Source organism: Entelurus aequoreus, linkage group LG11 (assembly GCF_033978785.1).
Source record: "Entelurus aequoreus isolate RoL-2023_Sb linkage group LG11, RoL_Eaeq_v1.1, whole genome shotgun sequence".
NCBI lineage: Eukaryota > Metazoa > Chordata > Actinopteri > Syngnathiformes > Syngnathidae > Entelurus > Entelurus aequoreus.
This window is the reverse complement of record NC_084741.1, coordinates 33,588,050-33,613,195: the sequence shown is the minus strand read 5'-3', so window position 1 is coordinate 33,613,195 and position 25,146 is coordinate 33,588,050. Positions and strand designations below refer to the sequence as shown.

Here is a 25,146-nt window from a genome sequence, read left to right as displayed (position 1 = left end):
GCACTCAGCATCAAGGGTTGGAGTTGGGGGTTAAATCACCAAAATGATTCCCGGGCGCGGCGCCGCTGCTGCCCACTGCTCCCCAAGGGGATGGGTCAAATGCAGAGGACAAATTTCACCACATCTAGTGTGTGTGTGACAATCATTGGTACTTTAATCTTTAATCTTTAATTTACATCTAACACAATTTCCCAACTCATATGGAAACGGGGTTTGTATATATATATATATATATATATATATATATATATATATATATATATATATATATATATATATATATATATATATATATATATATATATATATATATATATATATATACTAGATATATATAGCGCACTTTCCGCGTGCGCGATGATGTCACGTTATCGATGAGAAAATGCATTTTTAGACAATATGATTTGCCTGAGCGGCTAGGAGACACCGTGAGTAGCAAGCGGTACAAAGTGGATAAGAAAAGACAGAAAAAAATATATATATTTTTTTTATTTTTTTATTTTTATTTTTTATACTTGGGACTTCCCGCGGGCCTGATTTTGGACGCTGGCGGGCTGTAGTTTGGGGACCCTATAATCCCTAATATAATGGTTTATACTATGAACCATAGGTGTTTAAGAAATTATTTCAATAATATGTTGTCAAAACAGGCTTAGAAAATAAGATATAAGGGGTAAACCTCAATAAATAAAAGCCATTTATAAAATAGGGATTGTTTGAGAGCATCAGTTGGTTAATTGCATGGTTTAGTTCCACAGTGTGTCTTGTGTACATTCATTTTATAGATGACAAAAAGTAGCAGTTTTTTGTAAAAGCTGAGGAAGGATGGATTTGTTTTGAAAAATCTAAATTTCTAGATAAAAATGTACCCACGACAATTATTATATTTTAAATAAGCAAAAAATGAAGTTGAGTTCTTGACCCTCCCCTGCCACTCATTGGCTGTACACGGGGTGGATCGAGCTCTCTGATTGGCTAACAATCTGTCATTGAAGCACTTAACATTGCGTCAGCAAGCGACGTTACAGGGAGACAAGTATGGCGGCCGTGTTGAGAGGGACTCGCTGCTTAGTCGGTAGGCGGTGCAAGAATGTTGACTTTGCGATTGGTAAGAATTCCTAAGTTTAACTTTTACATGCGTCGCGTCTACTTATTGATGTTGAAACGTCATGTGGCCGAATGGACCGTCTAGTTTTGCTGGAAACAGAGTGAAGTTTGAGTACATTTTGGACACACTGGTTTTAGCTAGGTCTGGGGGGCGTCTTGCTGTCATTTGGGTAGTTGTAGGACTTTTTCACCGTCTTAGTTTCAGCTCTTCTGCAATATAATGATAATATCTCGAACCTAGAGAAGCGGGCAGTGAAACAGACCAACTATGGTAATGTTTTCCACTATTAATGGCTAATATATGTCATTGTCTGCCACTGTTTCTCTTGTGTTCAAGGAAGGTTATGTAATAACCGCACTGACTATCATAGGACAGAGAACACATTTAAACTAAGCTTGAATGAGTAAACTCTTTTGTTTATTTTCTGGTGTGTGCCTGACCTCTTTTATCAGTCCAAGCAAGCTCTGTTTTCTTTACAGTCAAATTACAGTTTCTTGATTGTGTGTTGTCATACATTGATTGTATGGAACTTTGTACATGCATATTTACGAGGGGTGTGCACCTCTACCTTAAATGCTGATCCGATATGAATCTAGCTGTATGGGTTACAATACGATTCAATAACAATACATTTTAAACAGTGGCGGGCTGTGCGTTTCCCACCGAGGCCTTCAGTGATGTCCGACTTCAATGATTACCTCTCAAAATACCATAATTGATGTCACCACATGACCATTGCTGGAGAAGTACTATACAGAAACACATTTACGCACTCCTGGGCATTGTACAAAACGGGTTATTTTCTGGCGCATATAAAAATCAATAAACCCGCATCAGCAATTAAAACATATCTTATGTGGTACTGTCAAAATTAAAATTGTAAAAAATAAAGAAATAAAATATCTGAACTCACATTTCATCGTTGGGACAGCTGAGCTAGCTTCCGGGGTTGGCCGACATTGTCTCACAAGATGTAGTTTCTCTTTAAATATCCTTCTTGAAAATGGCCTTGCAAATATATGTGTTGTCTTGTCTAATCATTAAAGATGCAGACGAGGCGTGTTGGCTGAGTTCTTAAAGTTTACTCCACAGCGTGCTCATCAAAAACCTTTCCGCTGCATGTCTACATTCAACAACCTAAACGGGGCTACTGCGCATGCTCTTCACTACTGTGCCATGCTGGGTCATGGAGTTCTTATGTTACCTAGCTCAGAACATCACTATATATCCGCTTTAGGCCATCTAGAAGGCCTTACTGACAACAATTCATGATCTGATTGGCTATCACAACTGTCTATCAACTGTATGTCCCGTTCACTTACAGTGCACAGACGCCTGCATTGTTGATTCTGAAGGCTGCAGGCAGATTTCCTACAGCATGGCAAAATAAGCTAGCTGAATTCTGATAGGATAAAAATTCTATAACCTAAAAACAACAGCGCTGGAAGGAGCATAATATGACATGAAGAGAATATGAATATTTTAGATATTTAGAGAAAGTAAATAAAAAAATTACTTTTATCTTTATTATGATCATGATTTCTGGTTATGTTACGCCAACAGAGAAGGCCTTGCTGGCCCTGACGGCACACCACTCATTTTAAAACATTACGATTTGATGCGATTCGATGCAGATGGAATCTTTGCATGGTGAAAAGAATATGTATCAGGTTGTAACGGTGTCATTGTCTTTATTCTTTAAATAATAATAATAATAATACCTGGGATTTATATAGCGCTTTTCTAAGTACCCAAAGTCGCTTTACATGTTAAAAACCCATCATTCATTTACACTTGGTGGTGGTAAGCTACTTTCATAGCCACAGCTGCCCTGGGGTAGACTGACGGAAGCGTGGCTGCCAATTTGCGCCTACGGCCCCTCCGACCACCACCTATCATTCATTCAACATTCATTCACCGGTGTGAGCGGCACCGGGGGCAAGGGTGAAGTGTCCTGCCCAAGGACACAACGTCATGGTAAGAGGCGGGGCGCGAACCTGCAACCCTCAGGTTTCTGACACGGGCGCTCTACCCACTACGCCATGCCGCCCCCAAATAGACACAGACAAAACGGGTAGTTCCTGTACTAATTATGAGCAAATTGTAGTACTAACAACTTCGGTACATTGCAACCTATAAACCTTGGGAAAAGAAGATGGAAACAAAACACTTTTGGAAAAGCTACCAGGTATTTACTGTTTGCTCAGGTAGCAACAATAAAATACAGAGAAAAGCAAGCTGTGCATCAAGCAGAGGTGTTATGACGCCACACCACAGTAACACAAGTGCAAGATACAATTAAGTGCCACAGAGTAAACTAAACAGCAGCTTTAGGCCACGAACACAGATACTTAATAAACGCATACTTACAGTATCTCTGCGTTTAGGCCTTTTGTCCACACGCAAACACGTACTGTTGTATTTAAAAACGCAGACTTTTGCCAACGCTGACCAAAGTGTAGAGTTCCAAAACTCTCCGCTTAGCGTATGCATGTACACGGCACAAATGGAGACTTGTGATGACATTACGGTTCCATTTTCTACCGCTTGTCCCTTTCGGGGTCGTGGGGGGTCGCTGGAGCCGAGCTCAGCTGCATTCGGGCGGTATGCAAGTTGTGCGCTGTCATTTACAAAGCTCAACAACACTGCCATGCTACCTTTACACACACTATAAGATGAATTACTGAATGTTTGAATGTAAATATGCAGCTATGCTCACTTTATTTACATTGATTAAAAAGACACATCAAAATGGGCTTCGCGACACTCCCGCCGGCACAAATGACAGTCAGCTGTTTTCGATACGATCGCTGTCGAACCTCCAGCTGATGGTACAATTTTGACAAGCAAGACTTTTTGCTCTGTGTCATAAGAAAGGTGCAACATTATCGTATGTTTTTAGTCCTTATTTAACGACAAATCATGAAGTCAACTTACATGTGTTGCTTCCATTCTTGTATATAGAACCGCGGGCGACCGCGCACGTGCGTAAAAAGCAATAAACAAAAAAACAATGTAGGGTCCTCCTTGTAGTGTGTACTGATGTTAAAGACAATATACACTTCATTATACATGCACCATATCACTATATCCATGATTAAATGCTTTATACAGTAATTCCACGAGAGTTTCGCAGCGGCACACGCATGTCCTTGTGCTTTATATAGGCACTTAAACATGCAAAATGGTTTCCTTGGCCCGTTAGTGCATGCTGATTTTAGAAAAAATGTACACTTCAATGCACATGTAATATATCACCATGTTGCTAAACATGTTATTATTCTATCAGTGTTGGGTTTCAGCAGCACAGGCCTGCATGCACGCTTTAACACTGAACAAATGAGATAATAATGTTCCCAGGGCTGTGTGTACATGAAGGTTGGTTTTAAAGATAATGTACATGTCATAGTGTACGTCTAGTATATCAAAATAAACATAACAGAGGTGTAATACCAACAAGTCAGCTGTGGCTGCTTTTTTCAGTCTTCTGATTGGACAAAATGTGCATGACAGCAGGTGTATGCGCTTGTGTGTGGACAGAGACAGTTTTGAAAGTACACTTGTGTGGATGGAGATCGTTTTAACCCTAAATATGCGTTTTTGAAACTGTCTGCGTTCGTGTGGATATGGCCTTAGTGTAGAAGCTCAAATACTTTTCAAAGTTCCATTCTGCTTACTGTGCAGCTAGGTCTTTATCTTAAGCACAATGAACAGTGTAGTAGATGTTGGGACTACTTCGCAAAGTTGTGGGTAAGTTGGGGCTGGAAGTCTTTCAAATCAGTGTCCTTGTCCTGCCAATTGGTAGCTCTGCTTGCATCAGCATCCTTAGCTCCCTCATTGCCCGCTTGAGTGTCTCCATGCGGTCCTAACAGGTGGGTGCTCATATTTTATTGCTGCTTTCCAAACGTTACACATGGCCTTGCTTTTATCCAACCGACCATTCTTTTTAAAATATCCAAACGTTTAAGATTTAAGATTCGGAGGAGCATTGTTTGTAAACTCTTTCGGTGCGGTCTGCAATGTTGCTCTGTTGTTCTCAGTCGTAAACGAGAACGTTACTCTCGTATTACATCATCACAGAAGTCTCGCAAGAATAGAGCAGTCATATTTTGTAGCAGAGCTCCAGTCAACCAATTTATGATTTTCCAATCAGACATCGACCTATCCATACTAGATATAAATTGATCCTGAGGCTCACCAAAGGATGAACTCAAATCTCTAAAGTTAAAATCGGTTTTCGATTGGAACGATTTAATTTTTACACCCCTAATATTTACATTACTACGTACTAGTGTTGTCACAATACAAATATTTACCCGGTACTGGTCCTAGAATGTATTTTGATACTTTCTAAAATTAATGGGACCACCAAAAAATTCATTATTGGCTTTATTTTAACAGAAAATCTTATGCTACATTAAACATTTGTTTGCTATTGCAGTCAACAAACAATTTTGACATTAAATAACATAGTGAACATACTAGACAACTTCTCTTTTAGTAGTAAGCAAGTAAATGGGTTACAAAGGCTCCTAATTTGGCTGCTTTCAGAGCGGCGCTTCAGTGCTTATAACTTCACCTTTATCCTTAGTTTTTAAGCCAAAATACTGCACAAGCCAAAAATACGTCCTTTCGTCCTCTTCTGTGTTCGTACTATTACCGCTTCTGAGTGCTCTGTGTGTGTGTTGACTCACATGGGTCTTGGCTCATTACCAGCAATCATATCCATAAAAAAACAAGTACCGATATTTTTCAAAGCCAGTATAGTAAATGTTTTAATTCATTATTACCGCGTTGGGATGTGATGGTATGAACATTTCTTATCACAGTTATTGTGACCAAAATTATCACGGTTATCATTATTATCGCGGTATTTTTAAATTTTGCTAAACATTTTCAAAAAGTACTTACACTGAAATCTTTTAACTAAGTTTTATTTTTTTTGTAAATAACATTCAAAATGATGTACTTTGTAGAAAAAACCTTATTGTAGATAAGTGTTTCATGTACCTCAAGTACAAATTAAATGTGCATATGAAAGCAACATAAGCATTATAAAGAAAGTAATATGGCAGAAACTAAATAACATAAATACATAAAAATACATGTGGAAAATGTTGCATTATTGCACATAACGGCCATAAGATGTAACTGCACTTTTTGTCCTAATTTTCAAAAATAGTGTTGATATACAGTATAATAAGTCAAGTCTTACAAAAATCAGAGAACACCTCTCAACTATTACATACAGGGCAATTCGAAAGGCCTTACAGAAAATTACAAGATGGCAAAAATAAAATAATCATAATCATAATTCAAATTAAAATAATTAAATATATCATCATAAAACCAATCAAATTTAAATTAATATCATAAAGTGTTGATAGAATAATTTCGGTTGTCATATGCACAATTAAATACAAGTGTTTTCAGCCTGGATTTGAACATTGCTAATGTTGAGGCCTGTCTCACATCTTCTGGAAGACTATTCCAGATTTTAGGAGCATAAAACTGAAATGCAGCCTCTATGTTTCATCCTGACTCCTGGCACCAACTTGAGAACAATATGGTTCATTTAGTTCTAACATGTCAGAGATGTACTTTAGCGCAAGACCATGAAAAGACTTGTACACAAGCAGAGCTGTTTTAAAGTGTGTTCTCTGAACAACAGGAAGCCAGTGCAATGACCTAAGTACTGGATTATTATTGTCATATTTCCTGGTTCTAGTCCGGATTCTAACAGCAGCATTCTGGATGTACTGCACATGCTTTACGGCTCTTTTAGAGAGCCCAGTGAGAAGATGCCATTTAGAGTAGTCCAACCCGCTCGAGGAAAAGGCATGGCTTCGTCTTTTTAGGTCGGATTTAGATATTATTCCTTCATAATATTATTTATATGACTGAGAAACTACACCTATTTTAGCCATATGGTTTATTTAGCAATATTTGCTACACAGTGCTAAAGTTTTTGCTGAATTCAAATAATTAGCAAAATAAAATGATAATAAGCATGTAACTATCATGTGACAGCCTCCACAAGGTCTATGGCCTCCAAGACACAAGTGGGCTTCATTGGCCTGGGCAATATGGGAAACCCAATGGCCAAGAATTTGCTGAAGCATGGCTACCCAATCATTGCCACTGATGTCTTCCCAGAGTCCTGCAAGGAAATTCAAGAGCTAGGTGCACAGGTGAGATAATAAAATATATACTGTATTTAAGCTTCTATTTTTACATTCTAAACTGTAAACTGCTCATTATCTTCATCATTGCTTGTATGTGTTTTTTACAGATTGTTGATAATCCTGCAGAGGTAGCAGACAAGGCTGACCGCATTATCACCATGCTTCCCTCAAATGCCAATGTCGTTGATGTGTATACTGGGTCCAATGGTATTCTCAAGTATGTGGTTATTTCACTATGTATTTGCACACAGTTCATTTAATGAACTTTTCAGAATATTTTGTGACAACCTTTTTTTCAACAGGAAAGTGAAGAAGGGCTCCCTGCTTATTGACTCTAGTACAATTGATCCAGCAGTTTCCAAAGAGGTGGCAGCAGTAGCTGAGAAGATGGGAGCTGTTTTTATGGATGCACCGGTTTCAGGAGGTGAGTTTTATATTTGTAATTGTACAAAAGGTCAAATACATTTAAGTGCAATGACAATAAAGTTGAATCCATTACATTCAGTGTACACACCCAAAGATGCATGTAGGTCGAAATTGCATTTTCTCACTGAGCAACAAGGGTGCTCATTGTACCGTATGGACATTGTTGAGGATGTGGTTTGGCTTCTGTGGCATTATACAGTATAAGGTGGGTGGTCCCAAGCTGCAGAGTTTAGCGAGTCAGCATATATGTTTATACTTTAAGATTTTAACAGGTAAAGTATACTCTTTTTCATACAGTTTTACAAAGCAAATGTGTAACTCTTTAATGTAACATAATCATATTTCATTTGTTTCATTTGGTGTGCAACCCCATAGTGCCGTCTCAATATTTAGCCATAGGTAATGATGTGGACATGATTCCGGCCTATTTAACTAATACATAAAAAACACAATATCTGTATAAATGAAAAATAATATGATACTTTTGTTATAGAATATTTGTCTTATGAAATGTTTCTTATTAATGTTTGTCCTAATTTGTTTTCATCATAGAGAGGGATTTTTTTTGGAACCAATTCAAGTGAAGGAATAACTAGTATTTGTATTAAAACAATACCATGTAGTAGGGTTGTTAAAAATGTAGTAAAATACAGTATGAGTTAATTATTGTAAATTATAATTTGTACTAAATTGAGGGAAATAAGTATAGGATCCTCTATGGCCCAACAATAATTATGTCCTCTAAAAAGCAGCTATGTGCCCATGAAGCACACAAATTAGTCCTGTCCCTTCGACAAGAAAGCTTGATGAACGAGAGATTATTTGTGTGACAATTTTTGGAATGAAAAATGTATTTGCCATTACTTTTAAACTCCATGCAAGATTTTACTAGTGGGGTAAAGACACTTCTGATAAAGGTGAGGCACCAGCCCAGATTTATATGACAAGGGGATCGTAAGTGATCTGATAATGTCATGATCCGTCATGATTGTTTTAATATTACAAATTAATTGATTATTTTAAGTTACGCTTATTTAGTGAAATTAAAAGAAATGTAAAACTGCATCAATATACATAAATTACAGATGCATCAATAATCGATTTTTAATCGAATCGTAGCTCCTGAATCGTAATTGTAATCAAATTGTGAGGTGCCCAAAGATTCCTACCTCTAGTACAAAGCCTATATTCCTTGAATAATAGTATCATTTACATTTTTTTTACAATTTCATAATAAGTTGAAATTGTATCATGTCCCTTAAGTGTGACATAATTGTTGAGAAGACTAACTTTTTAGATGTCCCTACAATTTTTTATAGTGTACTCATTAAATATACTTACAAATGTAACATTGTAACCATCCATCATTGACTAAAATAAGACTTTATAAGGCAAGTCTAAACTTCAGTTTATGTGGTTATACACTATTACATTATCATTGGCGTTTATCAACATTTACTGTATTAATTGGTCCTATGTTGGCTCATGTGTGTGCGGTAGCTATTGGAACTTTTTGGTATACCAAATATGGTTTCTTGCTTGAAATGTAATATATTAATGTGAGCTTTTTGGTGGTCCACAAAGAATACAAGTTTGCTTGAACGCTATCTCCCTAAATTTAAGCAGATATCTCACCAATAAAAAATGACATCATGTCACAGTCTTGCTATCAATGTGCATAGTTTGAAGTGTGCGTGTATACGTTGGCGTCCTGACCTAGGACTTGTAACTAAAATGTGCATGTCTGATTTCAATTACAAAGCTGTAGATCACAGGAGGGAAACTTTTCAAAGAAGTACAGTGGTTGGCAATTCCTGTTTAATGTTGTATGGTTGAATCATAAATTTTAAAAGTGTTGGGAACCTAATTGAATCAACATGTGTCTTCTAGTTGATTCTTCTTGTGAAACTATGTAAGACCCGTGTGGTTTTTGCAGCGCTATCCCATTTAATATATTTGACTTTTAGTGTATAAACGATTGATGAGCGTTGCCTTTATCAACTATCAAGAAAGAGATTGGGAACAAAGGTTTTGTTCTACCAAACCAACCCCTTAAGTTTTCAATTGGGAATATTTTAAAAAGTGATGATGCTTAAATGTGGATTTATACATTTCCACCTTGAACCAAATTATATAGTGCTAGATTGCCCACAAGACCAAAGGTCTGGGAGGCGTTATGCAAAGGTTGGCTTGTCTCCATTAGCTTCCTGTAAATGCGATGACTGATTCCAACATTTCCTGGTACTCCTGTGACTTTTTTAACTGTAAATTACCCAGAATGATTCTGTCACTTTAGACAGTTTTGAAGTTCACCTTTTTTAAATTGACATTTTTGGAGTGGTCAACTTGTTTTAAAAGTTAAAATTATTAGGTTTAATTCAGAACATTACTGCTGAAGTTATTTGACTTGAAAGTGATATAGTTTTACCTCGGTTTTTAAATGATTTTTTACATTATTTTTTGGATGAAAAATGTCACTAAATGTTTGCCACAGTCTGGGTTACTGTCAGAAAGTGAAAAACACTATAGAGCTGTGGTACATAATGTCTATGCATAATCAAAACAAATTCCCATACTGCCAGGGAAAATCGCGACTAGGTTAGTTTCGCCGTGTCTTTCTCAGTTGGTCAAACTATTGTTGTGCGTCAGGATGGCAGAACAAACGAGCAGGTGGGAAGGGGAGAGCATTTTACTGCATTCCCAAAGAACCAACACACACAATTGGATTATAACCTTAAAAATGCTAACAACAGGTTCTACATTAAATAATGCATCTCACCTGGACATGAGACGTCGGAGTAGGTAATCCGACAAGTTGGGACATTTTGACAGCCATTGAGGAACTGGAACGGGCGAGAAAGACACGAAAAGTGCCAGGTCCTGCCCCCCACCCCGTTTCTTTGCGAAGGTTATGAGACATGTTTAATCTAAAAGGGAATATATGAACATTGTAGCAGTCAGCATCCTAATGACAGCTGGCGTTGCACAGTAAGTGATGTTTCATTAATGTTGGCCCTTATAAAGTCTGCAGTTAGCAGAAATTAGTGATTAAAGGGGGGGAGAAAAGCAAACTTTGTATATGCGTTTTTTTTCATTAATGCGCCGCGTATGCTTAAAATGTTTAAAATAAGTAAATATTAAATGTTATTAGAAATGTGCCTGTTACTACATTACATATACAGTATATATTCACATCATGTATATAAAACCCTACCAGAGGTGTTTGGATGTTTTTAGGGGCTCTATAGGCAACATTTAACGGCTCCTATACGCATTTATTTAATATTTCGAAAGCAAAAAACATATCTATCTATCGTTATGTCTTTCAAAATGATTGTGAACGATAGGCAACATTTAAAAAAAATAAATAAAGTGCAGTTCCCCTTTAAGATAGCAAAGTACAAAGGTGGCATTTGTATGACTCTTGTCTCCCTTCATTCCCTACCACCTTGTCTTCTTTAACAAGAGTCTTCAATAAAGGTAAAAGTAATGTCAAATGTCCATTTAATTGGTTATTTATCCATCCATCCATCCATTTTCTACCACTTGTCCATTTCGGGGTCGTGGGGGTTGCTCGAGCCTATCCCAGCTGCACTCGGACGGAAGGCAGGGTACACCGTGGACAAGTCGCCACCTCATCGCAGGGGCAACACAGAATAGACATTTATATGAATTTCAAATTGACTTCTGCATACAGTGCATTTGGAAAGTATTCACAGCAATTCACTAGTTCCACATTTTGTAACAATCTTATTCCAAAATGGAATGAATATTTTTTGTCCCCAAAATTCTACTTTTTGCAAATGTATTAAAAAAAGCACAAGAAATCACATGTACTTAAGTATTCACAGCCTTTTCCATGAAGCTCAAAATTGAGATCAGGTGCAATCGTGTTTCAATTGCCTTGAGATGTTCCTGCAGCTTAATTGGAGTCCACCTGTGGTAAATTCAGTTGATAGGACAGGATTTGGAAAGGCACACACCTGTCCACATAAGGTCCCACTGAGCGATGGGAATTGAAAACATTTTTACAATTTTGATTCTGCTTAAAATTTTGGTTCTTTATCGATTCTCTTATCGATTTTCATTGGTATAAAAAGATAGCAAACATGATGCTTAGCATCAACTTTGTTTAGTTTAGAAAAAACATGAGTATACAACCACAACAGAGAGATCTTAAGAGACCCACAGCCTCGGTGGGGTGCCAGAAAAAAATATTTAGTTTTGAAAATAACTAATATGAGTGTGAATAGTTGTTGGTCTATCTGTGTTGTCCCTGCAATAAGGAGGCAACTTTTCCAGGGTGTACCCTGCCTTCCGCCCGAGATCAGCTGGGATAGGCTACCACTCCCACCCCGTGATCCAGTAGAATATGGATGGATATAATATAATAATAAAACAAATATTCTACTGTAGTAATAAACACAATACAACATGAATCATTCTGTGACAAATGAAAAGTACACAAAAATGTTCAGTAACATGTTTAACATTTTTCAAATAGAAATAACGTTTTTTTCTTAATTGTATATGCTGTTGTATGTGCTAAGTGAAACTACGTCAGTCAAAGACAAATACAAGCAAGTCAAATCAATTTTTCAACCATCAAGTAGGAAATTAACCATTGTTTTGCAGAAAATTAAGCATATCTGCTTTTTTATCTCAGCACAGTGTCTCCAGCCATGGAGAACACCTCTTAGGCAGGAAGGTGGCGTACAGACTGTGGTCAGATGCTGTCTCGTCATGTAATACATGAGAAACATTAACTTTGCGTTAACAGTTAATAATGGCATGTTTTAACATGATAGGCAGTGTTAGTTTGTTAGTTACCTGCAGTATTAACAGCTTCTTTTTTTTCTTTTTTTTTTCTTTTCTATTTGATGCAATATCCACTTTGCAAGTATTGCAAGTTGCCCACTTGTCTTCCCAATGAGCACAGTGGCCTCTATCATCCGTAAATGGAAGAAGTTTGGAACCACAAGGACTCAGAGCTGGACAGCTGTCAAAACTGAGCAATCGGGGGAGGAGGGCCCTTGTCACAGAGGTGACCAACAAACCCGATGGTCACTCTGTCAGAGCTACAGCATTCCTCTTTGGAGAGAGAAGAACCTTGGAAAAGGACAACTGTCTCTGCATCAATCCACCAATCAGGCTTGTCAGATGGAAGCCATTCCTTAATAAAAAGCACATTGCAGCCCACCTGGAGCTTGCCAAAATGCACCTTAAAGACTCTCAGACCATAGAAAACATAATTCTCTGGTTTGATGAGACTGAGATTTAACTCTTTGGTGTGAATGCCAGGCATCATGTTTGGAGGAAACAAGGCATTGTTCATCACCAGGCCAATACCATCCCTACAGGGATGCATGGTGGTGGCAGCATCATGATGTAGGGATGTTTTTTTCACTGGCAGGAACTGGGAGACTAGTCAGGATAGAGGGAAATATGAATGCAGCAATGTACAGACACATCTTGGATGAAAACCTGCTTGAGAGCGTTCTTGCACTCAGACTTGGGTGATGGTTCATCTTTCAGCAATACAACGACCTTAAGTACACAGTCAAGTACACAGTCAAAGAAATGACATCAAGACAACTCTCTAAATGTCTTTGAGTGACCCAGCCAGAGCCCACACTTGAATCCGATTGAACATTTCTGGAGACAACTGCAAGTGGCGGTGCACCGACACTTCCCATGCAACTTGATGGAGTTTGAAAGGTGCTGCAAAGAGGAATGGGTGAAACTGCCCAAAGATAGGTGTACTAAGCTTGTGGCATCGTATTCATAAAGACTTGAATGCATCAACAAAGTATTGAGTAAAAGCTGGGATTTTTATATATGTTTTAAAATTTGTAATATATTTGCAAAAAGCTCTAAAATGTTTGACATTTTCATTATGGGGAATTGTGTGTAGAATTTTGAGGACAAAAATTGAATTGATCGGACTTGCCTCTAGTAAATTTAATCCACACATGCATCAAACTCGAGAGAACAATATGACACTAGGAGCAAACCATGAGTGTCACATGACTTCCTTTTATTTAGGTGTGGGTGCTGCCAATTCAGGAAAGTTGACTTTTATGGTGGGAGGAGCTGAACAAGAATTTACTGCCGCCCAAGAGTTACTCAACTGCATGGGAGCCAACGTGGTGTACTGTGGTCAAGTTGGAACTGGACAGGTAATTCTTTCTGCGACAAAATCACTTTGCATGTACAGGATATTATCTTAGCTCTTTGGAGTTAATATGTTTAAATATGAGCATTAATGTGACGTGTAAATTATTTTGCATTTTTACTGGATTACAGGCTGCCAAAATCTGCAACAACATGCTTCTTGCTATTGGAATGATTGGAACATCAGAAACAATGAATTTGGGAATCAGGTAATACAATGATCTTGTAACGGGAGGATGACCAAAAATTTAAAATGGATCAACTAATGTTAGCAATTTTTCCCCTCTCTTCCAGACTTGGTCTTGATCCCAAGCTGTTGGCTAAGATCCTAAACATGAGTTCGGGCCGTTGCTGGTCCAGTGACACCTACAACCCTGTGCCTGGAGTGATGGAGGGAGTCCCCTCAGCAAATAACTACCAGGGAGGCTTTGGCACCCAGCTCATGGCAAAGGTCCGTTCACGCCAGTCAAAAATAATGTCCCAATTAGGCGTATAAGCTCCATCCATGACCACAAATAGCAGAAGAATATGTACATATTGTTTTTCTACATCCATCCATCCATCCATGCATCCATTTTCTACCGCTCGTCCCTTTCGGGGTTGCAGGGGTGGCTGGAGTCTATCCCTGTTAGGGCAGAAGGCGGGGTACACCCTGGACAAGTCGCCAACTCATCACAGGGCCAACACAGATAGGCAACATTCACACTCCCATTCACATACTAGGGCCAATTTAGTGTTGCCACTCAACCTATCCCCAGGTGCATGATATCCATTAATATGCCTTTCTTTGATCAAAGCATAGTTCGAAGAGTGTTGTCCAAATTTCTAATTACGCAACCACATGGGTGTTTTAGACTTCAGAGACTTTGTTTGATTTTTGTCATTAGCTCAGAGTACAGTGGTACATCAATTTTAGTTATAAATATGTTCTAATTGTTTTCATACAATTAGCTGAAAACCTAATTGTATGAAAACCAAAACAATGTTCCCATAGGAAACAATGTACCGTAATTTCCGGACTATAAGCCGCACCTGACTATAAGCCGCACCAGCTAAATTTAGGGGAACATACAGATTGCTCCATATATAAGCCGCACCCGACTATAAGCCGCAGGGTTTTGATGTGTAATTACCGTAGTATATAGGGGTTCCTGCTACCACGGAGGGGATTGTCGGGACAGAGATGACTGTTTGGGAACGCAAAGCGTCCCATTTATTAACAATAAATCTTTCAATCATTCAATCAAACTTTCACATCTTTGACATGGCGAACAGCATTCGTGCAGAGTACAAATAATACAACGGTGCAAAGTAATACAAAGTGCTCACCTGTACGTTATCAAAATAACCAGCCTACCGGTATATGAAAAGTCAGTCTTTAATCATTGTGTCATCGTCTTCCTCCTGCGTACTAAAACCACCGAAATCCTCTTCGTCGGTGTCGGAGAAGAACAGGCCGTAAATAAGCCGCACCCTTGTATAAGCCGCAGGGACCAGAACGAGGGGAAAAAGTAGCGGCTTATAGTCCGGAAATTACGGTAAATACAATGAATCTATAGTAGACACCCTAAAATGTTAACACAAACCACTTTTTTAGAGAGAAAAATACAGTTTTACATGTAGAAAACAATGCAGAATGAAATGGATGTACACACTTTTACCTTTATTGGAAACCCTTGACAGCAATACTCGTTGATAGGGTAGGGGGTGAATGGAGGAGGTAATGAACTGAATAGTGCTTTCTCGTAGGCCTGGGCCATAAGGAAAATTACGATTAAGTTTTTCCATAGCATCCGATCTCAATTAATACAATGATTTTTTTATATTGTTTTTTACCTACCAGTGATAAAGGTGTCATGATTTTTTTCTACATTTAAAACACTTATCTCGTGGTTTACATGATAATTAATGGTGGTGCTTTGGTCAACATTTTGCATAGATTTTGTTTTACAGACAGTCTTCAAGCCGCTTTCTGGCTGTCTCTTCAGAATGTGCCATTTATCAGGTGATCTTAAATTACACGCCAAAGCTCCCCTCCAGGCCAAACCATGTTGTAGTTTTTAGCACTTCCATATTGAGTCTACTGACAGATGTAAGTTAGTACTAGTGTGTTCCCAATACCAATATTTTGCTACCGGCACCAAAATTATTTCGATACTTTTCTAAATAAAGGGGACCACAAAAAATTGCATTATTGGCTTTATTTTAACAAAAGATCTTACGGTACATTAAACATATGTTTGTTATTGCACGTTTGTCCTTAAATAAAATAGTGAACATACAAGACAACTTTTCTTGTATTAGTAAGTAAGCAAACAAAGGCTCCTAATTTAGCTGCTGACGTTTGCAGTAACATATTGTATTTTCCGTTCTATTATTTTGTCAACATTATTAAGGACAAGTGGTAGAAAAAGAATTATTAATCTACTTGTTCATTTACTGTTAATATATGCTTACTTTCTCTTTTAACATGTTCTATCTATGTGGGCTCTGTACCGAGGATGTCGTTGTGGCTTGTGCAGCCCTTTGAGACACTTGTGATTTAGGGCTATATAAATAAACATTGATTGATTTGATTGATATCTACACTTCTGTTAAAATGTAATAATCACTTATTCTTCTGTTTGATACTTTACATTACTTTTGGATGATACCACACATTTGGGTATCAATCCGATACCAAGTCGTTACGGGATCATACATTGGTCATATTCAAAGTCCTCATGTATCCAGGGACATATTTCCTGAGTTTATAATCATAACATAAATTTTAAAAGAATGTTGTGATGCCAAAAAATATAGTGGTATCGACTAGATACGTTACTGTACTTGGTATCATTACAGTGGATGTTAATGCCGTTTGTTTACATTTTGACGCCGGTGAGCTACGTTGTGTAGTGAAGCATGTTTAGCTATTCCTCGTCCTGCAGGGATGACACTTGTAAAAAACGTACTTTATTTGTCGCCACGGAGACAAGGAATAGTGATTTAGAAGTAGCTAAAACACTGCCGACTGGGGCTTGACTTTAGCCGCTAGCTAGCTAGCCATGTTTTAAAGCACCTCTTCCTGAGGGCGTTTCAGTGTTATAACTTCACCTTTATCGTTAGTTTTTAAGCCAAAATGTGTCCGTTCTCCCTTTTCTGTCTACACACTGTGTCTGTTTGTACATACTCCGTGATTGTGCGCTGCCAAACATGCTCGTCTGCTTGTAAACCAGCTATGACACGACGTGACGACGGCGGAGCCGCGGGGGGGAGTGGCGGACCGGTACTTTTCAGAGGCGGTATAGTACCGAATAGGATTCATTAGTATCGCGGTACTATACTAATACCGGTATACCGTACAACCCTAGTTAATACTATACGCTACAGCAAAGGGTTGTACAAGCTCGTCTGGCCCACAATAAGAGAATAGAGAAAAAGAAGGAATCCATCCATCCATCCATTTTCTCCCGCTTGTCCCTTTCGGGGTCGCGGGGGGTGCTGCAGCCGATCTCAGCTGCATTCGGGCGGTAGGCGGGGTACATCCTGGACAAGTCGCTAATGACTACAACTGAATTAAAATGGTGTACTTGCGCAAAGCTCTTGGAGTAAACTTCTACCATATATGTAGCTATCTGCTGACGTAGCTAAGGCTAAATATGTCACTAAGGTCTCAAATTCCAAGCGGCTCGTTTGGAGAAAGTTTGGAAGAAGGCAATATTGTTTTATAAATATCTCTGCCATGCCTCCATGGTTTGATTTCACAATGTCAGGCACTTGAAGGGGATCCCAAATACACAAAAAATGGTACCAACAGGGATGAAGAGTTGGTTTTGCATAATTTGGCCCCTTTAAAGCATATATACCAAAAACTGATTAAACTAAGGATTAGTTCACATGTTTATTATCATACTGAGTAAATAACAAAGCAAATTTAAATAAGAGGACTACAGAAAATATTTTACATTTTTACTGAACAGTAAAACAAATGTAAAAAAATATATAAAATAACACTGTGAACTATTTTACAGTTCTGCAAGGATGCAAAGACCCAAAATAAACAAAGCGCCCTGTCAGGGTTAACTAAGACGTTTTGAAATATAAACATTGCCATTTTCAAATGATGATGCTACATACGCTGTTAACATCATTGCTACTTGCGAATGTGAATCACAATTATCAACAATTCAGATTGGATAGCTAGTAGCAGCTCAACTGCTAATGCTACATGTGCTGATAAAAGTAGCAAACTGTGCAGAATTGGCACACATTTTTACGCTTTCCATATAAGCGCTTTTGTGGTACTTTTTCAAACGATCAAGCTAATTTGTCGTGTTGCCGTTTGTGTTGTTTACATCTACTTGATTAGTGTACATTACATCACATTGGTAACCCTGACCACCAACACACAACCGAGAGTTAGCTTTTTTCTCAACAATAGCCTCATTTTTGGAGGATAACTCCCAAGTCACAGCTGACATTTATTTTGCAGCCCTCAGCTGCGCGTTAAGCTCGGAATTAGTTTCTGTAATTCTGTAGTACCTTGTAACCGAAAGTGGACCCGGAAAAGTCGACTTTGATTGCCTCTCATCACAGAACTGTTTGTCATGTCATAATTGTAATCTGGAGTTAATATGCTCAAAGCTGATCACTGTGATCGACCTGAAATTTATCATGATCATTTTAATCGCTCAGCCCTGGTTTCTCACCTTGTTTATTAAAGTACTTGGTACTCTTATAATTTCGAAGAAAGCATGGACATTGGCTGTTTGCTGATATTACTTTGTTTACATCAACTGATGAAATCACACGCATGCGTGAGACTGCTTTGCTCTCTACAAAAGAACAGAGAACAACCAGTAAGCTGTTTTTATGGTCAATTATTTTGTGGCCATACCAAAAAATTAGAACCAAAACTCATTTTTGGTGAAAAATATGAAGTGGCGACTTGTCCAGGGTGTACCCCGCCTTCCGCCCGATTGTAGCTGAGATAGGCTCCAGCGCCCCCCGCAACCCCGAAGGGAATAAGCGGTAGAAAATGGATGAATGGATGTTCACCTAAACCAGGGTGTATGAAAACTGAAGCACCAGTGTAGTTACAATAATAGCACATGAATTATAAGGTGAATATGATTTAACAATAAAAAAAACAATATGACAATTTTCTTGAGATTACTGTGCATTACTTTTCCATAGAAATTCCACAAGAGCAGTGTATAATGTGAAAGCAGTGACTGTTTCTCTTAAGTTGCGTTCTGTTCATTTCCAGGATCTAGGTCTGGCCCAGAACACAGCCACCAGCACCAAGACCCCCGTTCCGCTCGGCTCTTTAGCCCACCAGATCTACCGGATGATGTGCGCCCGCGGTTATGCCAGTAAAGATTTCTCTTCTGTATTCCAGTTCTTGCGTGAGGAGGAGGGACAGTAAAGTGTGCCTCCGCCGCAGACGAAGCCTTACTACAGTAGACCTGGTGCAACACAGGGCTGCTGCCATAGTGGAATGAGGGTGTGTTTGCCCCACACACAGTTGTTAAAAGACACAGAGCCACATGAGCTTCCAATCAACAGGACAGGTCTTGTGAGCACCTTTTCACTCGTTATTGTTATTGAACAATGCTACACTCCTTTAGCTTTCTGAGGCCATATTTTTATCTAACGTGCAGAGGATTTTAAGACTGCCCCAACAGTGACACTTAAAACACTATTTGAGCCAGATGGGAGTGTTACTTACAAGAATGAGTCTCTGTTTTTATCTTTTGTTTGTGATCATGTTTATGTTACAATTTTCTCTTGGTTCATTTGGTATGATTTCTTCTCACAATGGAAATACGACTTTGGGCTTAGAGTGGCATATCTTGCAAAGAAATAAAGACCATGTTTTACACTTTGTTAACTTCATTAAACCGACACTTCCTGAACATTGCCTTATGGCAGGGCTATTTAACTAAATTGTTTTGGGGCCACATTTCCACAAAGTTAAGCACCCGAGGGACTTCTTCCTTCACTATTATTCTCATGTTGTATATTCAGGAGAACCAACATTCTCTACAGTAGACATTTGATTTTAGTCTATTAATTTTGTCAAAATAACAGGAACGCTGTTCTGTTTTTAAGGACCATTTGCATCAAAGATAATTTTTCTGACCGCACTCCCAAGTGTTTTCAGTTTTTTTAACTGAACTTGCAGGCCACCAATTGAATAGCCCAAATGATGAAAAAGAGAGGACCTAAAACGGAACCTTGAGGAACATCGCTAGTATAACCTGCGCAGTGGCCTTGTGGTTAGAGTGTCCGCCCTGAGATTGGTAGGTCGTGAGTTCAAACCCCGGCCGAGTCATACCAAAGACTATAAAAATGGGACCCATTACCTCCCTGCTTGACACTCAGCATCAAGGGTTGGAATTGGGGGTTAAATCATCAAAAATTATTCCCGGGCGCGGCCACCCCTGCTGCTCACTGCTCCCCTCACCTCCCAGGGGGTGATCAAGGGTGATGGGTCAAATGCAGAGGATAATTTCACCACACTTAGTGTGTGTGACAATCATTGGTACTTTAACTAAATAAATTTAATATATGGCTACAGCCACAACTTAGTCACATAAATCACATTACAAAAAAAGTATAACAGCCAAAAGAGCGGACTTGAGAAAAGCCTCAGTTATGTAAATCATAAGTTTAGAGCCCAGTTCTTTGTTTGCTAACAATGTTAAAACGTAAATGAAAGGATCTGCCAATGTGTACAGTGGTCTTTGTTCCTCTATACAACAGGAGCGCTCTAGTGTTTTTAGGAATTTGCTGCAAACATTTTTCTCGGGGGGTGGTGTCATACCCAGGGCCGCAAGGTAAATAGGCCTTCTTAATGTTATCATTCTAAAATGACATTCTATTATTTAGCTCTGGCCGTGAAGTTTCTCCTATACGTATGCACCACAGCAGTCTCCTGACTAATAAGTAACTAATCATTTTACTCATCCAGCATAGTAGCAAATACATACCGTATTTTTCGGACTATAAGTTGCTCCGGAGTATAAGTCGCACCGGCTGAAAATGCATAATGAAGAAGGAAAAAAAAAACATATATAAGTCGCACTGGAGTATAAGTCGCATTTTTGGGGGAAATTTATTTGATAAAACCCAACACCAAGAATAGACATTTGAAAGGCAATTTAAAATAAATAAAGAATAGTGAACAACAGGCTGAATAAGTGTACGTTATATGACGCATAAATAAACAACTGAGAACGTGCCTGGTATGTTAACGTAACATATTATGGTAAGAGTCATTCAAATAACTATAACATATAGAACATGCTATACGTTTACCAAACAATCTGTCACTCCTAATCGATAAATCAGATGAAATCTTATACGTCTAGTCTCTTACGTGAATGAGCTAAATAATATTATTTGATATTTTACGGTAATGTGTTAATAGTTTCACACATAAGTCGCAACCCGGCCAAACTATGAAAAAAACTGTGACTTATAGTCCGAAAAATACAGTAATGTCCCCAGGAGGCTTTCAATGCAGACCCTGTCGGCATCCATGGGCCTCTAGATAACACGCATGTCTAATAGCAGAGCAGCTGATAACAAAGGACAAGATGTTGCTGCTTCAGCAGCACAACAGGTGGCCAACGTTCCGCATTCAAAGGGGGTGGATGTGGATGTCAACATCAACACATGCATTCCAATATCTAGCAGGACTAACATCACACATGTCATCATAAAGTTCACCAACAAAAAAATGCAAGGTGGCTTTGCTGAAGCAGCGAGTCAAGCTGAAAGGACAACACAGCTAAATCCATGACAATCTGACAAAACACAAAGCTGACATCGCCAAGAAGTCACGTGAGTTGTGGAAGCAATCAAGTTAAATGGAGGATGGAAATTTGACTTAGCTGTACACTTGGAATTTATAAGTCAAAAAATGTTATGTGTTACTTAATATTGTAGAATCTGCCACAATCTGTTAATATTGTAGAGTAGTTATTGTTTGCTTCAGCTGCATCAAAGACAAATTGCTAAGACATCAAGGAACTGGACAAATACTGAAAACGGCATCATCTTGACTACGAGGAATAACTCATTTAGACTTAATACAGCTGAAGTAAACAATCACAACTCTACAGTAGTGCCAGATTCTATATAACATTTATTGACTAATCAATTTGAAGTGAACAACTAACTTTTAGTTTTTCTTATTACTTATTGATATGTATTTTTTTCCAACACCTTCCTTTCTTTCACACAGAAAGTGAACATAACCTAAACATGTAAAAGTTATGGTGTGCATGAACTCTCAGTAAAAGACACTATAAGTAGGGGTATAAGATTAAATGTAAACCTTAGTTGCTTCTTCCTCAGATATGTTGAAATGTGCAAATGTAACTTGTTAAATAACTCCTACCCAAACAAAATTCCCATTAGTCACAGTGCTGCATGACACTTGATGCATTTTTCTTGCAACTTTTTGGGACCAATCTTTTCATCCCCACTTTTTTGGCTCGCCTGCTGCATGATGTTTCTGATCTCCTTCTCCAAGGAGCCACTGAGGGGCCAAGGTGCCATAGGTCATGCGATCACAAGACAACCCAATAAAAAGTCCATTAAGCCCTGTCGGCTGAGAGGCTGTGTTGTCATCTACTTGATAGGTACTGCAAACACTGCAGTACTTTGCTCTCAGGCCTGCACAGAGGCTGTCACGCCAACGTGCACCCGTTTTTGCTCAAAATTTTGGAGCGCTTCTTCTTGCAACTATTTTTTAATGCATGTGTTTTTGCTTCTGACACAACAAGCGGCTGGATATAAATATTATGGCTGATGCATCTCATTTCAACTGATTTTTTAATTTTTATTATTACTATTTTATCCAATAACTTCTTTGATATTGTATTGGTTCATGCGTTAAAATCCAAATTAACAAATAACGTTAAACAATATTTTATTAAACTTTATGTAGTTTACTGAGCTTTGAGAATAGTATCTTGTCAGCTGAGATAGGCTCCAGCACTCCCCGTGACCCCGAAAGGGACAAGCGGTAGAAAATGGATGGATGGATCTTTCTTTCTTTCTTTCTTTAGTGTATTTCGAACATGAACACACTTACAGCATAATACATCACACAATTTCATATCATTTCACTTTACATCATGTCCGAAAAGGAGTAGGAAGAAGCAAAGCTTATTTAATCCTATACCCCTTTCCCACTTCAGAGCGTTTACAAATATATATGTTCATTTACTGACTTCTTTTTGTAGCACAATGGCATCCATGAATGATTAATACAGCAGTTTTTGTAATAGATAATGAAGTCAGTCATGATATGAATATCTTATTTTTAATAAGGTTGAAACTGTTTCTCATAATTCTTCTTCTTTGTACTTTGTAAGCACTATTAATTTGAACAACCTTTTAAACTGGATCATATCAGTACATTGTTTAACTTCTTTACTTAACTCATTCCATAATTTAATTCCACCTACTGATATGCTAAGGGTTATAAGTGTTGTACGTGCATACAAATGTTGTCTTGTCACAGCTCTGTTGAAATAAATGTCAACAGACTAAAAAAAAAGATAAGATGATGATGAATGTGGTAAAATGCCAGGAAATAGCAAATAAAAAAACTTTGATACACAAGACCGTCCTCATAATGTAAAAAGTATGGTGCCTGTTGTGAAGAGTAGTATTTTTTGTAAGAATACTGAAGTACATTTGATTAATATAGGATCTCAAAAGGATATTCATGTATTACAAAGATAAAGGTTATTTCGCCTAATTTATGCACATCACACACACACACACACACACACACACACACGCACACACTTCCCAGTACAAGCTATGAAGTTGGCCCGTAAAAATTTACAGCCTCAAAAAGGTGGGAAAATTCTATTAAAATATCTAAAAGCTCTCCGAATTAGGTGAACTCGCAGGGTTCGCTTCTTAAAATATAACTTCAAAACTCAATAAACACACATTTTGTTTTACTTTTATTTGGATAAGTACATTTAAAAAAAAAAATAAAGATCTTGAATATTATCCTCACAGATGTTTTTGACACATTTCAATTATTAAAAATTGTGATTAATTTGTTTTGTCCATGTTATTTAGTTAGTTAAAATGACATTATTCGGTTTTTTTTGCGCATGTGTGTGTGTGTGTGTGTGTTTCCCTTGAAGCTTTTTTATTGCCATGTCATTGTCTTTTCTCTTTTGGCCTCTTTAAGGGGGTACTTCTGTCTTTCAACTTGACCTTGGACTCCTGCAGCCGCGTCCTGGCCGCCTGAGGACCGCCGCCAAATGGTAGGTTATTGCCCTTTTAGCATTGCTATTATTTGGTGGGTGTGGGCTTTGAAACTCTTTGGAGCGCAAAATACGAATGTTGGGTTCGATTCTTTTAATTAAGGTGTGCAAAAAAAAAAAAAAAAATATATATATATAATATATATATATTAAAAATGTTTGCTTGTGCATAAATGATAAACAAATGGACGTATAAACATGAGATGGCGGGGAAATATGTTGATGTTGCTTCATGCATTATCTCCTGCAGACCTTTATCATCTCCTTTGCATGTCACGTGATTGTCCTGGGCCAATGACGTCACGGCGGTTCGGTCCACTGTAGTTGGTATGGTTCTACTCTGCCAGGGAGTCCGCGTCGTAGGTGCGTTCAGTCGAGTGGGGGTGGGGGGTGTTTTGGGCTCCACGGCGTGTCGTGGACATGCTATGACCACGTCGCTGCTGCTGCTGCTGCTGTACTCGCACTGGGCCGAGCCGCCGGGGGTGTTCGTGTACGACTGCGGCCCGGAGGAGGACAAACATGGACGGCTTCCCGGGAGGCAACTTCGCGCCAAGCCAGTGTCGGAATTTGCTGGCGCATCCTGCCTCCTCCTACGGCGGCGGCGGCGGCGAGGTGGCCGTGTCCGGTGCGGGGGAGCCGGGGAAGCAATGCAGCCCGTGTTCCTCCCCCAACGCGTCCTTCCCGTACGGATACTTGGGCAGCGGCTACTACCCCTGCAGGGTGAGCCACAAGGCCTGCGCGCAGCCGTCCTCGTACGCCGACAAGTGCGTGGACGCGTCCGTGGCCGGCGAGGACTTCTCCAACCGGGCCAAGGAGTTCGCCTTTTACCAGGGCTACTCCCCGGGCCCGTACCAAGGCGGCTACTTGGACGTGCCGGTGGTCCCCGCGCTGAGTGCGCCCTCTGAGGCCAGACATGAGCCGCTCATGCCGGTGGAGACCTACCAGTACCAGCCCTGGTCCATCA

General features: G+C 38.9%; 2 protein-coding genes across 2 annotated transcripts in view; both read left to right on the top strand.

The window, feature by feature from the left end:
- The first annotated feature begins 978 nt into the window (after positions 1–978).
- On the top strand, positions 979–19,759 carry LOC133660017 (3-hydroxyisobutyrate dehydrogenase, mitochondrial-like). The gene is made up of 8 exons (XM_062063034.1): positions 979–1,108; positions 7,139–7,299; positions 7,401–7,510; positions 7,596–7,717; positions 13,765–13,898; positions 14,026–14,102; positions 14,188–14,344; positions 19,145–19,759. The coding sequence occupies exons 1-8, from the start codon at positions 1,039–1,041 to the stop codon at positions 19,301–19,303; spliced, it is 990 nt and encodes a 329-aa protein (XP_061919018.1). The 5' UTR covers positions 979–1,038; the 3' UTR covers positions 19,304–19,759.
- A 4,848-nt stretch (positions 19,760–24,607) lies between these two features.
- The window catches only part of hoxa13b (homeobox A13b), a 5,140-nt gene continuing 4,601 nt past the window's right edge, over positions 24,608–25,146 (top strand). The window contains 2 exon segments of the mRNA XM_062064203.1: positions 24,608–24,693; positions 24,695–25,146. The exon segment at positions 24,695–25,146 is cut by the window's right edge and continues 75 nt beyond it. Coding sequence (XP_061920187.1) covers positions 24,608–24,693; positions 24,695–25,146 — 538 coding nt within the window.

Bases quoted from the DNA above. Each gene is read 5' to 3' on its own strand.
- LOC133660017 (XM_062063034.1), top strand. From the start codon at position 1,039: ATGGCGGCCGTGTTGAGAGGGACTCGCTGCTTAGTCGGTAGGCGGTGC. The intron at 1,109-7,138 runs GTAAGAATTCCT...ATCATGTGACAG, and splicing joins GAATGTTGACTTTGCGATTG to CCTCCACAAGGTCTATGGCC. The intron at 13,899-14,025 runs GTAATTCTTTCT...ACTGGATTACAG, and splicing joins GTCAAGTTGGAACTGGACAG to GCTGCCAAAATCTGCAACAA.